Source organism: Colias philodice, chromosome 17 (assembly GCF_061535455.1).
Source record: "Colias philodice isolate Cphi_HAF_F1 chromosome 17, ilColPhil1 Martin Lab GWU primary, whole genome shotgun sequence".
In the NCBI taxonomy this organism is placed as follows: domain Eukaryota; kingdom Metazoa; phylum Arthropoda; class Insecta; order Lepidoptera; family Pieridae; genus Colias; species Colias philodice.
The window spans coordinates 4,579,599-4,598,098 of record NC_143102.1 but is presented as its reverse complement, the minus strand read 5'-3'; the positions used below and the strand labels follow the sequence as shown (position 1 = coordinate 4,598,098).

Here is an 18,500-nt window from a genome sequence, read left to right as displayed (position 1 = left end):
ATACGCCTATCCTTTTCTTATGCTTATATTATTGTACCGAAAAACGTTGCACGACGGTTGCACGATATTCACGTTCTTCTTTTTTAATTTAAAATACACAATTTATTATACACAATTATATTATAATATTATAATAATATATTACAATATTCTTTTGTTATTTAAATTGTAGGTTTCAGCTGCATGTTTAAATCCAGATAAATGTTATTTTTAGGTGCATATCGTCGCTTATAACTTACAGACTTACCTATCATGAATAACTTATACATAATGGAATTCAAACTTGGTTGCTAGATATCGATGAGAATGGGATAGTTTCTACGTAAACTGTTGTTTATTATATAACTGTTTAATATCTTAGTTACATAATTAATATGCTGGTTAGCATTTGGATATACCTACATAAAATGCATGCGAAACAATAGTACCTATCGTTTAAATTAATACCTACATTTTAATTCTGGACACAAACAATTAATTTAAATTAAATACTACCTACTACTCCAATTTAAACCTACATTCGAATACTATAAATTTTCCCAATCAATATGTTACTGGCGAAAAGGCTCTACATTAATTGGCAACTCTCCAACGTTTAGAAATATCTATGATTAGTTTATAATTAAACTACTTATAGTTAACCAAGATGGCTGCGTGTTGGGCGGTTTCATTTGTCGCAAATTAATGGCTATAAAACATAATCATATCGCGGGCTCTGAGGCGGCGCGGGCGCACGACCACGGCCCACGGCTACCTGCCCTTCGAAAATGGCGATTGGTGATAGTTTCTAATTACGATTTATGAATTACGGTATGTTATTAAATTCGTTTTATATAACTAATGAAGCAGTTTCCTTATCTATACATATAATAAATCTGTAGAAGGGTCCGACCGAATGACCGCATGAAATTACTTTAGCTTAGGCAAACAAAGAATTCTAACAAATACCCGCGGCCCCATCATTAAAGCGGCTCGATGGAACACAGTGGGGTTTTAGTCGGTAAGAATCCGACATAATCCCTCCTTCCCCGGGGGCCGTGGGTATCTTTGGAAGATTTCCCCACTATAAAAAAAAAGGCAAGCATGCCGAATAAGTAGAGAAGTGAGATAACGTCAAGGTTGTACTAGTTATCTAGAAGATAAATAATTTTTATTCGTCATATTATTATATGATATTTTTAATTTGAATTAGAATAGTATTTTATATTATTCAATAAGTTGAAAAATAGGGAACGAACCAAGAAGAAATAAATACACATAAAAATTTAATATTATTTATTCCATTTTGACAAGGTAATCGGTGACCTTTGAACGACTAATAGGTATGAAAAATACAATATGACAAAGGTGATAATCTCTATTTCTTACATAACTATTGATAAGTTAAATAGCATCTCATAAAAACTTCAAAATTAAATTTGGTACGAGTATTTAACATAGTAAGGCACTGCATGTAACATATTCTATTTTTACAAGGTAACGTTTGATTTAAGATTAAAATATGAATTATTCAAAGGATACAATATTATTTCAAAGCGGCATTTGTACTTGAAACAGGAGAAAGTTTTTGAAAACAAAATCATACACAAATTGTGTCAGATATTACAGTTTTGACTATATCCAAAACTGTGTATAAAAGATAGTAAAAGCTGGAGTTTTACAAATATTTAAAGTGAAACTTTTATTACATCGTCTCAAACTTTTTGGTCTGTGTAGCGCATGTCGCGTGTATCGCGGCTGCCGAGTAGGTATACCTACGCGACATGCGCTACACAAAGCAGTGTTCGGAACCGTTCGAACAGTTTCACTTTTACCGTGGTTTCATAAAACCACACAACATTTTTTTAAATAAAAAAACGATATAGAATTTCCATACTCGTAACATTTAATAGAGATCTATCTATACTTAAAGGAACGTTTAAATTAGTTCTTTGAGAGACTTCGTCTAAAATCTGTTAAAATATATAAAAAAAGAATTAATGTACGGAGCCAAAACACGAGTAAATAAATAAAATCACAGATTTGTATTTCTTAATTTAGTTAAAAATTTGGATACAAAACGTTTTACAATAAAATTCTTAATATTTTATAAATGTGTAAAATACAAACTTCAAATTTGATAAATATTTATCATTTCGCATAATATTTTAAACTTAACAATGTAGGAAACTACACACTGCATATTGTACATATACAGCTGTTGTTAAACCCAGATATTAAATAATTTGTCCAACATACAGATAAAATCCACTGATCAGAACATTTTCAAACAACTTTTCTAACACTCAATAAAAATATTTATAATATCTTCAATAAGCAACAAGTTATAATGTTTATTGGTAACCGGCGTTTTCTCTCAGACTAAAGTACTAATATAATATAAAACATCATACAAGCAAAATTTACAAAAATAATACAAAGGAGACTACTTACATTCATATAATACCTATACCTATTTACTACTTACTCCTAACGTAGCGAACACTCTCTGAACACTTATAACATTCTCTTTAAGGAAGAAAATTTCACATAAGTGAAAATTTAATACATTTCTACCTAAACTACTTAAGATTTAACACAATCGTTTATATTTACAGTAAGTACATACAGTTTTTAGATACGATATGATATCACTTCTTGCCTTAACACAAACTAATAACCTAACGCGGAACTGTATAGTTCCTTGTCTCTCTTATCTGCGCCAGTAGGTACAGAAATGGTAGCGGTAACAATTAGGAATATTTTTTATTCTCTTATATCTAGATCGTAAATAAGACCTGTTATTTTTCAGCATGACACAAATATTAGAAACATTATGGAAGACAAAATATGTGAAAATATGAGAAGAGAAGAAGTAAAGTTGGAACCATTGGCGCTAATACTAATCAATCACAACAACTCACAATGCCAAAGGCTGAGGGCGAATTTGTGTATTACAAAGTCATTTGGATACACCGACCAGATATAGTGTTGATTAAGTTTATAAGGCCACTATCAGGTATGATCTGGGGCGCTCGCCGCCGCGGCGGCTGCAGTGCGTCGGGCGGGCGCAACGCGGCCCATAAACGATCTAATTTCTTCGAAATAAGTCTCTTCAGGGGATCTCCTGCGACTATCGTCTCCATTTTCCGCTTCATGTTTCTTCAAATGCCTGTCTAGGTTCGTCTGCTGTCCGAAACAGCGATCACAGTGACGGCAGCGAAACGGTCTCTCTTTGTTGTGAATATTTCTCACGTGTCGTTGTAAATTTGACGATATTGAAAAGGAGCGTTCACAATACTTGCACCGGTACGGCTGTTCGCCGGTATGCGTCCTTAAATGTCGAGTTAAATTCGCACTACGAGGGAATGCTTTCCCGCAATAAGAGCACGTGTAGCGGTCACGTGCTCTGTTGACTCCTGGATTCGGAGGGACCGGTGGAGGTCTGGGTGCGCCCGGAGCGAGCAGGGTCGCGGCCGCTGCGGGCAAGAAAGGGTATCGTCCAAACGAGGCCGGTAAGGCCAGAGGTAACCGCCTGCAGAATTGTAGCAGCGCTGGGTGCGCCGGATGCGCAGGGTGCGTAGGGTGTGGCGGTGGAGAAGGAGTGATCAAGTTGCAGTTTTCATCTTCTAGCCGCTGGGGGCGCTTGTGTGTGACTCTGAGGTCCAAGGGTTCGTCGGCACGGGGTGAGCCGAGGGGGCTGGCGTGGTGCTCGAGTGGAGAGGACGGCGGGGAGGCGAGGCGGCGCGGCGCCGCGTGCTTTTCGCGCATGGCGGCCGCAGCGCACGCGCTCATCGGGCTCGTGCGCCACCGACCTGCAACAAAGAAAGTACACATTAAACACATGTCACATGGTAACTATTTGATTTGGAAATTAATATGAGAACATAAATTCGTGCTCTAATAAATAGTTGTTAAAGTTAAGAATATATGGCTAATTTATGATTTTCTATATGGTTCAAAGAATTACACAACCTTCTATTATACAGCGAAATACATGAAATGTTTTAGACGTTTATTTCTCGGAGTCGTTATACCAATTAGACTGGTCCAATTTGATATGCGCATAACAACTTTTACATACACTTCGAAAACTGACATCAATGATGAATATCCTAGAAACGTCAGTATGCTAAAATGTGTACAGAAATTGCGAAATGACGTGACCGGTGGGGTGACCATCTGATCGATGCCGGCTCCTACGCTCGCCTTCGACGTACGCCTACCCACTTACGACATCGGTAACTAGAGCACTCGTTACAATTATGTTTTCTTTTTTTAATCATTCAGAAGGCAGTGGAATATATTCAAACTTCGCAGTACTATGATATTTTGCTATCTGTTATTTCGGATTGTCTTTGTATTTATACAAATACATAATATAAATTTAATGAGGGGGATAAAAGCAGAGTCATCAATAATGTCAGTTTTCTAAGTAACCAAGTAAAGATTTAGGTGACTGATTGCACTGAACAAGATTTTACAATTTTATTAAGCAGTAAATATATCTAATATCGATTGCCACTTTCCAGATTGAATTTCATATTAGATCCAGTTATTATGTAGTTAATTTTAACTGCATTAAAATCGTGATACAGTGTTTATCTTAGAGGTAAAATTCCCATTACGCAGGTCTGATTTTGATCATTTCGTACATAGCAGCGTATGGCAAATAATTGTTTGTCTGTCCTAGGACAGTTTTAGTAACAATGAATTAATTGCGAAAGTATCATATCAACACAGGAGTGTACAAATTTGTTAGCTCACGCCTACGAGCTGACACGCGGCTAATTTGCACCAAAAGCAGTAAACATAAATCCTTTGAACATGAACCGAGCATCGACATCCGGATCCTTATTAGGTGAGCTCGTGAGCCAAGCGCGGCTTACTTATGATTTGTTACTGGACACTAGGAAATTGTATTGCGAAATCTCTGGCTATGACGACCTCTGTCTAGTGTGGATAGATAAATAAAGATAGAATAGGGTAATAAATTTCTCTCTGTTTAGATGTTTTGGATAAATTGACATATTTTTTTTAATCGCTACAAAAATAAAAAAAGGCTTGGCAAATATGAGGACACTTGGTAGGTAAATAAACTTAGCTACGAAAATCTTTTTTTGGACTATTCTAATCCAACGATACCTTAATTATTAACGAGGATAGAGGATATGACCGCCTCCTTGGTACAGTGGTTGACGCGTGAGCATAGAACCGAGGGGTCCTGGGTTCGATTCCCAGTGGAGACGAAGAAAAAAAAAATGTCTCGGTCTGGCAGGACACAGAAGGCTGATCACCTTCTTGTCTCTAAAGAAATTCGATCAGTGAAACAGATGTATATAATTCATCTGCCCCTTACCCCACTAGGGGACATGGGACTTCACTATAGAGGATATAATATAAACCTAGTCGATATAAAATTTGACTGATTTTCCTTTTTTATAAAAGATTAGGTTACTGCCCCGTTCGGTCAAACCATGAAGAGCATCACTCTGTAGAGCATCGACACGAAAACTTATCCTCATAAGTTCCATTTGCTAACCACTATATGGGCTCCTGCCCTGCCTCCTGCATTTCAATCATAATTAAAAAGGTCACAAACTCAGCTCAGGTGAAGAAACTACATTCCGTGCAGGTCCATAAGCAACGACAGTTGTAGTGGAATTGACATTTGAGGTTCATTTATATCAAACTCCTTCGAGTAGTTTCTAGTTTATTACGTCGGTCAGGTCAGGTAATATCGTACGGGCGTCGGGCTCCCACCGCGTAGTGTTAATATTTGCACGTACGAGAAATTAGGTGCTTGGATAGGAATTAGTCGGCGAGTTGTATGGAATATTTCGCGATCTTTACAATTTTGCCTGTTTGCACGTCTCGCAAATGGATCTTAGAACATGTGCGCCCATCATTACCCGAGTCACGATCGTCTAATTGTACTTAATTAACGGCGATCGGAAGACGTGACGTATTACGTGGTAGGCGGGGCCAACACGTTTATGTATGTTAATGTAAACACCGTGGCCAATGAGCGCTATCACGCCGCGCCGCCTTGTGATATATTAGCATTTGAAACGGTTATTCGTTCGTGCCGCTACCGACAGAGCGATTCCGAACGGCCACTTTGGTGAGCCTTTATGCATTTGGAATAGGCTCGTCAACTCGTCCCACTTGTTTCTTATGTAGAAACTAATCAAATAAATTATAGTATTGAAGTTGAATAACATAGTTATCGAATTCGAACATAATAATTTAAATATATAATTCAAGTATGCAATATAAATTGCTTCATTTATCAGTGAATAATAATATAGGTATGATATTGAAGGCGAGGTGTGAATTGAAATGAGACATCGTTATTTTATCTATGGTCGTTTTATATAGAGTTGATTGTGTTTCCTGTATATAGAATTTACGTTCGCATAAAATATTGCATGTATTTCTATAATCAATTAATCAGAGTCAGCTCTTTTTGTATTTTGTGTTATGTTGATAATTAATTCAATGCTTATATTTAAATATCTCATATGTTATCGGATTATAAGTTACCGCTATAGAGGACAATTACGCTCGGGCACTTATGTAAACGATCATTTGTATTTTATATACATATGGAATAACCGATTCTGGTATTAATACTCTGTAGATAAAGACTATAATAGCATGTATTAATCGTTGAATGATAAGTGCTATATGCTTTGTTGACTGCCAATGGAGAAATACTGTTGTGCTTGACTTGCAGTGCGTATCATTATGTGTAGAAGCATCGTTATTGGTCTCTGCTTATTACCATTATTTCCCACTCCGTATATTTATACTAACTACTTCCATTTTATCTCAAATAAAATTTATCGATGTTTCAAACTAGAGTTAATGAGATACCTAGAGATTATATTTCGTCATTATATTTACAATACTTTTTCGCACATATAAAAATAAATAAGACTCAATTATTTGTTGTTCTAGTTTATTTTTAGAATTAATACTTCACTATAAATAACATTGTAAAGGAATGCGTTACAGACATAATCGCAATGGTAATCGTAAATCATATACCTAGCTTAAGGAATCTGAAAAAAGAACTAATGAAGAAAATTCACATCAAATATTGATACATAAAACTATTAAATAAAATATGAATTCACGCTAGTTTCCTAAAAAGGATTTAAACTTTATGAATTTATTCATTCAATAATATTTCCTTCAGTCGGATACGACTACGGGCTTGCAAAAGTTTAAATTGTAGCCAGCGATTTAAAAGAGCGTCATACTAGACATTCCTATATCATATTCTCTCATAGGATTGCGGTCGTAGCAGATTCACACGCGCGCAGTTTTTAGACGACATCGTGTCGACGGTCTTTGATTTATTTCATATCACTATTTTAGGTAACGAGTCGCGCCGATCGCCATAAGGCGAGTTATGAAATTACAAGCCGATGTATGAACTCTGTATGGGACATAAATAAGACCGTATAGATGTCAACTGACATGGTATGGAAGTATGAATTGCTGGCAGGAAAAACTGTGTAGTAAATAATCCCACGAGCATTATGCTGGAATACTTGAAAACGCTCTTCATTGACGCATTTGTTATTGCGGCGTCGTACGCAGTACCTATAAACGGTTAAGATATTCAACTCATTACATTGATCGAGCTGAAGTGGACGATAGAAATTTACAGTAAGTAAATGATATCTTACTTCAAAGTGTGTCCAGCGAAGTAGAATAAAAAGCAAAGGGAATAATGATAAATATGTTTCTAGTGTTAATATATTTATACATGAATCTTTAATTACAACAAGATTTAAAAAGGATGTCACAGCAGTAAAAAACGTAAACAGGAATAGGTACGTAAGGAATGGATCAAGAATGTTATACGTTTAAGGGCTTACGGCTATCAATGTAAGTCGCAGATTCCGACCAATCACAAGTGATTTGTCACGCAGGCGCATTACGATATTAAAGGTTATAAAATTCAGTGGATGTGGGAATCAGGGCGACGTTCATCGTGAGAACAGACAGAAATCAGGATTTTTTTGTACGTTAGCCCATTGCGAACGTTGCGCGGCTTTAGTCTTTTTCTGATTATTTTGAAATTTGAAATGCATACCGTTTCATTCTTTTGTCAGCGATGCCTTTATGTGTCGTGGCTTGTTTTTATCAATATCTATTACAAATTAGTGAATTCTTGAGCAATTTTAAGACAAATGTTGGAATGTTTGAACTTAGTGGAGTAACATCTGAGTAGAAGTTAAGACTTACAATAACCTAGTCTTGAAATTCACGAATGCTCCATAATTTTGCAATGATGTGGCACTTATTATTTCTAGTACACATTTAGCTTAGGCAACGGGCCGTTAAGTCTGCAATTATTTGTTTAATAGTTGAGGTTAATCCGCGCCTTTATTGAATGAGAGGTGTTCAACCAATGATTACTAGGCTGCGAGCATTAAACCATTTTACGATTCTCTTAAAGGAATTTTTCCCCTAGTTCCCCACAAACAGGCATTTATCGTGAGTTATGACCGGCTCCGATCTAATTACCAACATCTCGTAAAATCTAAGCACACGCCAAATTGCGACATTCGGAAACTGGTTGTGTTTTGCAAATAGTTTGCGTGATGTTTTCTAGTAGCCGATGAATTAGTGACTCCGGCCTAATTGAATATTTAAATTTTGTTCTAACATTCCATTAAATACTTCCAATTTGTTACAAAACTAAGAAATAAAGCTATTTATGTAAAGCATTGTTTAGTAATGTTAAAGTAGAACTGAATTCCGGTCGTTTGTTCGTTTACGATATGGATCGTCATAAAACGTATAATTTAGGTATTTCTATTACATATTCAGTATAATCTACACAAAATTGTGTACAAGGATAGATAACAGAGCACGCTGTTCTATAATTTATGGCGTACCATTAGGGCAAGCTCGGTAAACTTGAATTTCATTTACATTGGATTTGCAGTACGACAGTATTGAAATGATGTATTGCGCTTTGATTGGGCGACAGATGCTTAATAGATGTGAATATATTAATTTAGGGCTTGAGGGTTAAATGTCATTCTGATTATTTATAATTTATAAGAATATTCAACCAATATTTTCTTTTGAATGATGATGAGAAGTGGACGCGGAGAATACGATTTTATTCCTTTCAAAATTGAGCAAAGTTTAAAATATAAACGAGGCTACTAGCAGTATTTTGATACATATTTGAACGAATAGCTGATTTGGGTGTCAAAATTAATTTAAATATTCTGATTTCACTATAAGCAACAAGAGGTATATCAATTAACAACAAATATTAACGGTACAATAGCATACCAATGCTATAATGGTGTCGACTAGTGAAATTCTAACACGACATTTCGCCAACGCGTTCCTAGTACGTAGGTGGTCATGCCTTTATCACTCGACCGGCGTGCCCTGCTGGATTTTATTATATATCCTTGATAAATTATAGAAATTCATACCTCGTGTTTCATTGTTAATGTACTTATACTTAAGTTAGTTTAGCGGGGAACTTTAGGGTCAAATGTGGCGAGTGATAATGCCTCTACTGATGTTGTGAATGTTTGGCAGGTTATATCAATAAACTAGCTGTGATTTGCGGTTTTACCCGCAGTGCTTCACTCCTGTTAGTCTTAAGGGGAGGCTCCCTAAATTTTTAGTGAATTTGCATTAATATTCTGAAACAGGTACACATATAATCAAAATGGACCTTTAGTATGTCTAAAGTCATAGAAATCTAAATAACAAGACACTAGAAGTCGTAAGCGCGCGTGACCTTGTCGCCACTCAGGTGACTTTCACATCACCAGTGTGTTCGTCACAGTTCAGTTGCTATAGAGACGTATGTGTGTAAACATGGTGTGTTTCAGCATTTCCCATTGCGGAAATTCTTCCACAAGTTGTAATTATACTAATAAAGGAATAATATTTCATCGGTAAATATTTTTTTTAGAAATAATGCCGTTTTTCCTTAAAATTATAGAATATTTACAAGTATTACGAGTGTCACCATAGTAATCGAAATAACAATGAATGACACAGTTTCAACCTTATTGGAGCAAAAAGAAACAAAACGTCTCATATACTTAGGGATGTTATTCTAAAATAAACCGTAAATTCGTGCGTTAGGATACATATTAAAAAGCTTAATTTAATATTTAAGTTAGTTTTCACTAAAATCAAGTTGTCCAATAAAAGGCATAGTTTACTTGTGTGTATTGTTTAGCTATCGGTTTAAATGTGTTGATTTTGGCGACAGCGGTTTTCATACGAATTATGACATTATAGCACTTCTATGTGTCTTGTTATTTAGATTTCTATGGTCTAAAGTAAATGTTAACAGTAAGAAAATAGAGTTTACTATCGAATCCCAAGATATTTTTTCTCTAGATCAATTATTACTTTAGTTATAAACGAAAAAAAAACATGCAAAACTGTATCACAGGGAAAAGGATGCACTAAAATATTGGCTAATTGATATTAATTTATGTGTAACTGCGTTTATCAAAATGTGAACAAATTTTATGACTTCCTTATAGAGGTGGAGGTGACCGGATATGATCAGTGTCGATCACTTATGACAACAAATACAAGGCGTTAATATCCATGTTTATGTGTTTTTGTTGTTTATGAATCTATACCGTATTTTCGAAGCATTTAGTTCTATAATTGTTTGAAAAATCAATATAAGGTGTTATATCCTGTGCATTAAAATTCCTTTTTCCGATAGGCCTTTTTCATTATCATGTTCATACCGTCTCTGTTATTGATTTTATAGCAATTAAGGTTTTGTCTCTAGTCTGTATTTTTTATACAGCGTATGCAAAACTATAACCACCTTTGAGCTTAGTATACCAACAGTGGGACACCCTGTATATATAGTATATACTCCATTTATGTATTTATGCTTTATTGATGTAGATTTTTTAAACAAGTTGATGCTGTATTTTAGACACTTGGAGTTGATACTACAGGATGGTTTTTGATGGACATACTTCGGTATTCCTCAACAAATTTCTTATGAAATAAAATCTTAATAGCATTAATATATTTCTACTACTATGACGGCAAATGATTAATTAGAAATTATTATAAACACAACTAATTAGACGTTCACTTATAAAGAAGTGTTTTATAACACATTAGATTCTCTTTGTATCTTTAACATAGCAATAAAAAGAATTGTGATAACTCGACATATTTTTCCGCACAAAGCAATAAGCCATTTAAGGTCGCTAAAGATATCATTTAGTAAAAAATATAACGTTTTAAGCGTATAAATCAAGTGTCTGTCTCCGATGGATTCCATCCAGAGTTTTTTATCATCTCCATACATCGGTTTGATGGATTATATCGGCCTTCTAATTGTTCTAGTTGTATATTATGTCAATAAACCAGTTAGCATTGTTCTTGAGGATGCAGTATCTGACCCCGTATGTTATCTATGTAATGGGCCACAGAGTATATAACGTGTACGATCTGTACTGAGAAATGTTTGTATTAAAATGTTAAATGAATAACATAGTGCACTGTGTAATAATAAACTGCATATATTATGGTGTTGGCGAAGATAAATGTGGGAATGTGTATGAACTATTAAATGTAAATTCTTAATTAATGTTGTATTTAATTGAATTGGATTTTATTTAAAATTAATGATTTGCATTTATGCATTTTTTCAGAAACATACAACACAAATTAATGCATGCGTTTTTGGTGATAAAATTTTAATCAAGTTTAAGGACGCGGTTAATAATGGCTTTGTATAGCTAGATATCTACAATAAAGCCGTATTATTTTCGTGGTCTCTACAATGTAGGAAAAAAGAAAACAAATATTTATATTATATATGCATTTATGATAAAATTTACGCTCCCAATACCTCTGCCTAATCCATCTAGTTAATTGTATTTTAATTAAATCGGTGTGGTAATAAGAATTGGAAAACCACACTCCAGATAGCAAGCGAGGCGAATTAAGCGTGTATGCAAATTATTCATTTCTTGTCACCGGTCATTCCTTGCTATAATTATATATTTGAACATCGTTTTATATATTATTGACTGGTTATTACAGTATGCAAGTCTTGATTTATAATATCGCAAAGCAACTATTTATGTTCTCGTTGACACACAAGGTCTGGTTGAAGTTACAGTTAGATCTTGTGTGTGACCTGTATCGATACTGAATGTGATTTCAATTTTTAATTATTTAGAACCGGTCTAATCGTATTTGTATGATCTCTTGTCATTTATAGCTGTAAAGTACAAAATTATTATTATAGGGATTTTAATAATTCTTAATTGTCAGAATTGAAATTTAGAGATAGTGACGTAGTTAAAAGTTAAAACATTCGATAGAATGAAGATAGCGACAGATATTATAAAAAAAAAAAAAACACTTATGACCAGTTTCAACACTTCTGGCTGATAGACAGATAAGCTAAACAGACAATTCATTCTGGTAAGCTAAAATTAAAGGTTCTGTCACCTTTTGCTCTGAAAAAAAAAACAATGTATGAAAATTTACGTCAATCAAATTATTAATAAGTGGTGAAACCGGCCTTTATAATAATAGGTATGTAGGTACTTTACGTCATAGTAAAAACCTGCGTAGGTAAAGAGATTCCATCCGCATTTTTTATTTAAGGACTAACGAATTTCTGAACAGGATCCAAGATTCCACAACTATACTTACATAACATATCTGTACTAATATTATAAAGCTGAAGAGTTTGTTTGTTTGAACGCGCTAATCTCGGCAACTACTGGTCTGATTTGAAATATTTTTTTTTTTTTTTTTTTATTCATAACAGAGCAGGCATTTGACCGCGATCCCGCCTGGTGGTAAGCGTGGATGCGGTCGATTGCAAATGATGCCTGTCCTGAAAAAGCCTATTCACTCTGGTTTTAAACAATTCCAAATTATAGTTCTCAGGGAACACCGAAGGCGGGAGGGAGTTCCACTCCTTCGCAGTTTGAATTAAGAAAGATCTTTCAAAGCGTTTAGTGCGTAATCGAGGTATATCTACTACGAACGGATGAAAGCCGGCCGCTCTTCGCGAGGTTCTATAGTGGAATGGAGATGGCGGAATAAGATTATGCAGCTCGGATGCACACTCACCAAAGTGCAACCGGTAAAAGAATATTATTTCAGTGTTAGATAGCCCATTTATCGAGGAAGGCTATAGGCTATAATATATTATCATCTCGCTAAGACCAACAGGAACGGAGCAATGCGGGTAAAACCGCTGAGCAAAGCTAGTAACATATAAAAGTAAGTTTTTTTAACATGAGGAAATTCTGCATGAACACCAAGCCAAAGAACTGGAATTATGTCAGTCTCTTAATGGCAAAAAAGTCACGATGGCCAACCAACCTACTCCAACTATTTTTCGTTTTTCATTTCAAGTTGAATAACAACTCCTAACACTCAACACGTACTAGATATCAATATAAACTGTGCAATACAGCACGGGTTCACCTGTACATTGATTACGACCTTCCAATGATAAGCGCACCACCAGCCATCATTACCGTCCGTCTGAACGCGATGGGGGCGGCTAATGACACCGTATAATCGTAGGTAATGCGGGTCAAGACCGTCCGACGATTTTATGATCGCAAAGTGTATGTTTTCTATATTACTGTTCTCATTCTTTATTGTATAATGTATAATGATCGTGGCTATTAGTATTGTGTGAATGCTAAATGTTCGGAATGCTTATAATTGTAAGTTTATGCATTAATTATTAAACGTTTTTTAGTGTCCTTTTTGCAGCATTATTATTATGATCCTTTAATTATACTCATATATATTGTGTTAAGAAAATATTATTGAAATGGTTTGTTTCAATAAGTCTATCTGAATTTTCTTATAGAAATATTTACTACACAAGCATAAAGCACTATATCATAGCGCTTTTATTTATCTTACTATGAGCTGTTCCATTGAAAACATCAGTAGGTAATTTGGTTTCAATATTTTCCAAGCATTCCATGAAAAATGTAGAGAACATTTACATAATAAATTTATTTTCAATAAGTTAGATATACTACCTATATTTTTATACCACGTCTATCTATTAGCTCTACTATTTAAAATCGTTTGGTATTAAGGAACAGCTCACTCAACCACAATAGTTCCAAACTTTCGAAACAGACCAGAACAAACAGCGATCGCAAAATAAATCATCCTTTCCTAGATACAGATCGCGTTACGTAAAACATATAGCACGGATGAGGCAACAGAAGCAATCCAATACTTCCAATATCAATTGACAAACAATGCTTTACTGCCCACCTGGGCCTTGGCATTACGGATGACCGATTCTAGAGGATGATATCAACTTTTAATGTTCTTTGATATACTGTAATGACGAAACAAGGATGTAAGCACATGTAAACGTTTTAATTTATTATGTACTGTATTGTGTTTGAAGCCAAAACTTCTTTAGGCACGTTTAGAGTAAAATTTAAAGGTCGCGTTGTGGCAATACCGTCATGGAGTTAGGAGACAATTTTGATATTTTAGAATCTTGCCAATGAAGCTTCACTTCTGACACATGTGCTCGGCACACACCACACACATTCTCTTTTAAATAGAATATAAGGAATTATTTATAAGAGATTTCAGATTTCATATATTTAACAGTCGTTTTATCTTGGTAAGTAGCAAGATATATTTGTACAGTACGAACGGAAAATTTTATAAAGGTAAACATATAATGGTTAATTATGCACGTTTAACAACATTTGGAGGTTAATTTTAACAACTTGTAATGTATTTATCGTCGATTAAAATTGCTCAATATGAAATACGTGTTCGGTAGCAAGTAATACCTATGTGAGAAGTCAACTTAAAACCTTCTGATTGGGCGTTACTCCTATGTTCTTTACATTATTTTAGCCTTTTCAGATTTTTCTTTATTTTCTTATTTTTTTTTAAGAAATAATGTGCTATATAACATTAAGTTCGGTAGATAATTATGTTATTTATATATTTACTAAAGATTAAAAATCAGCCCATAGTTAAATAGTGCGATGAAATTTAATTCAAGTCCAATTCAGATGCTTTGTACCATTTTGCTTGGCATAACGGCGATCTGTATGTCTCAAATATGATTCAGATTGAGCAAGAACTTTTGGCATTATATTCAGCCGGCCCACGTGTCTCGACTCTAGTTATTATTGTTGACGTGTAGCGATTTCATTGTTTATTGCTTCTCTTTATCTACAGTTTAAAATGGACACAATACAATGACATACAGAGAGTTGTAGAGTTTTAAAATTATATATTTGTATAAGTGACTTTGCGTAGTAGTCGGAACACAATGTCTTTTTACAATGAGTACTTTTAAGTTAGTAATAAAAAAGTTTATGTAGGATACGAGGGAAAGATACTTCCCATTATGTGGATTGGTTTAAATGTATAATGGACAAGTGCTTAATCTACAATAACAGAGGCTTTACGTCGAAATCGTTATCTTTATGTAATGGTCCGATTTTGTTAAATTTGAACTGCTTTCCAAGGGAGTGAAATAAAAGGTTTGTTATATAATATGAGAGCGCTGCGCAAGTCATTTTGAAAACGAACCAGTTTTTATGATTGACTATAACTTGTTGCAAATCGAGATCATTCCTATAATAATATAAATGAGTGCTCATTATCCCCTTGTTGCGGCGCGGTGATGCTCGTTTTGACATTGTTATGTAAAAGAGATATTTTTATCATTGCTATTTATTGCATATACAAAATTTAAGCTTTTAAGGAATTTTGTTTTATTTTCCTCAACCTCAGTTTAATAGCGTAACATTGAGAAGCAAATAAATGTAACAGCATTTGTTGTTTTTATATTTCAATATCGTATTGCCAAAACTATAGCAGAGTTCGAAAACCGGACCAATATGAAACAAAAAAAGTTTCCACGCGCCGATTAAGAAGATCGATGTAAATACTGGAGCGACCATTCATTACATATATGGACTTCATTAAAAACATATAAAAAAGAAAATGGAGCTTGTGATTTAAATGGATATGCGTTTTAATTAATAAATTCGATCGGCGTCATTGTTGTAAGCATTATTACGCGAAGAGCGAACCAGTTTCGAAATTCGCAATAATCGATACAAAATTACCTTCGACCAATGTAAATTCATGCAAGGTGAACGCTTATTATGAGAATAATTCAAAATCAACATATTATCGAAATTATTGGGTTCGATAAAATGATTGTTACTTTTCGTATACGCTTTAAGCAGTATTAAATGAAAGCTGGCGGTTGTATAAATTTTCATAAAGTGGGTTCACCTTTTACATTTAAAATGACATTTATTCATACGTAACAAAATTAATAATATATGCAAAAATATAGTCATCTGCTTTGAAGCTCGCTTTGATCAGATATGATACAGAAATTGGTCAGAAGTAAATGTGTGTAAAAACTTTTATAACTTGTTATTGTTAATGGTTAACATACATAAAATATTTTAAAATAAAAGTTTACGATTAAATTTACTTTGCTTTATACCTTTTTGTTCTGTGCTCGTTTCTCAGATAAACAAATTGTGATGTAATCGAGAACAACATAAACATTGATTTCGTTTATATTCGAATAAATTTCGTTTGTAGAATCGAGAACTTAATCTGTGGTAGGTGTATTTGTGGAGCTATGATTTGCTTTTAATCCGGATTTATGTTAAACAAATTGTAAATGTGGGTTGTTGAATTCTAACTATAACTACTTTTCGTTTATTGTAGCACAATTTGTATACTATTGTGAAAGTACAATTTCTATTTCTCAATAGATAGAGATGTTTTCGACGCTAAATTTAATGCAAACTAAATATGGATAATTAAAGTAATTAGTCATTATACTTCGACTACAATATCGATTATTTTTATTTTTTAACACGGTTTTTTAAATCATCATGTAGGTAATTATGTGTGTTATTAAATTAAACGATCGTGGACTCCTGTCCACGTGTGCTGTTAGGACTGGCTCTATCGTGATTCTTCACGATAGAGCCAGTCCTAACAGCACTAGCAATCATTGATTGATGTCTTTGATATTCTGCTATGAACGTGTTTCAAAACCGATACACATAATGCCTCTGTTAAATCTCAAGTGTATTTCCTACACGTACATTGGCCAATTATCATTAACCACGTGTTAGAGAAATAAAGTAATTAGAGCATATCTGTTAATGTCGACAGTATAAAACAGTTAGATACAGTTTATAATCAATAATTTCCGCTACTCGATCACGATTGGTATTAAATTTAGATTCATGTTGGACTGGCTAGTTTCCTGTATCACTTAATAACTAAAAACTGGTAGCTTGCTACTATCTGTTAAGTATTTACTGCGCTTTAAGCGAGGTGCGTGGGGTCACATTGCTTGCATCTTGTTGCTATTAAACATTTGTGTAACAAGAATTATAATTTGGCTTGTAAATAATAGTTCTGTCTACGCTGTCACTATTATAGGTAATGATTGTTCAGGTAAATAACTGTTATAGAAGTATGGATAAGTGGTAGATAGAGTTTTTTGTATATTCATAAATTTTAACACAAAAATCGTAGCATAATTATTAGATGAAATTTTGTCATGTCGTATTAATTTAATAAACTTCCTGCTTGATCAGATTATTAGAGTAAATAGAAAGGGTACGAAAATATTCTAAATTCGTGTAATAATAGGTCCGCCTTCGTAATACCTTTACGAACTAATTATTGTATGTCTATTAACCACGATCTCAGCCGATAGCGTATTAACAAAGCCCAGGCTTCTACACAATATTGAATAGCATTTCATAATATAACCAAAATGGGCTAGTACTTAATTAAGCACGCAATTCGAGCGGCGAACTTTCTCTTACAAAGAGAGCACTCCTGAAATGCGTCAAGACGCTATTATGCCTTATAAGGTGACACACCTGCTTTACATACTCATCTTGACCATCCACGCTCCAATTTATAGTGACGTGAGTGCTTTAGATGTTTGTAAGAAGTGCTCACTTTTATAGAGATGGAATCTACGGTTTACTTTAAACGCGTGTTTCTTTATCACAACGGCTCTACAATTTTGTTTCAATTGAGATCTTACGTTGAATATCTCTATCTCTTACTGTTTTTTTCCCTGTACAAATTATATATTATAAGGTATCAAATTAAATAGGAGCGGATGTGTTGATACGTGATGTATGATCAAACATTAAAAAAAGCAAGCGTATGTATAATTAATATTATTATATTTTTTTGTTATTATCACAGAAATCGGAGATGCTTTTTCGAATGGTAATGGTAAAACATAAAACTTTGACCAACAATAAAGATTGTTTCTACCGATTAAGTTCAATTATTTACATTAGAGACTAACATAGCTAGAACCATGTTTGTTTTATTTTCTAAAGCAGATTCTCAGCCAGTTTGTCCTTTCTTACTTATACAGACATAAAAATAGTCGTTGCGCTGTTATTGACAAGGGTAATCACTGATTAGCAATT

General features: G+C 34.1%; 1 protein-coding gene across 1 annotated transcript in view; it reads right to left on the bottom strand.

The window, feature by feature from the left end:
• Window positions 1-1,839: 1,839 nt before the first annotated feature.
• Window positions 1,840-18,500, bottom strand: part of LOC149481023 (uncharacterized) — an 80,191-nt gene continuing 63,530 nt past the window's right edge. The window contains exon 3 of the mRNA XM_089706009.1: window positions 1,840-3,794. Coding sequence (XP_089562135.1) covers window positions 2,995-3,774 — 780 coding nt within the window. The 5' untranslated portion in view covers window positions 3,775-3,794 and the 3' untranslated portion in view covers window positions 1,840-2,994. The remainder of the gene's footprint in view (window positions 3,795-18,500) is intronic.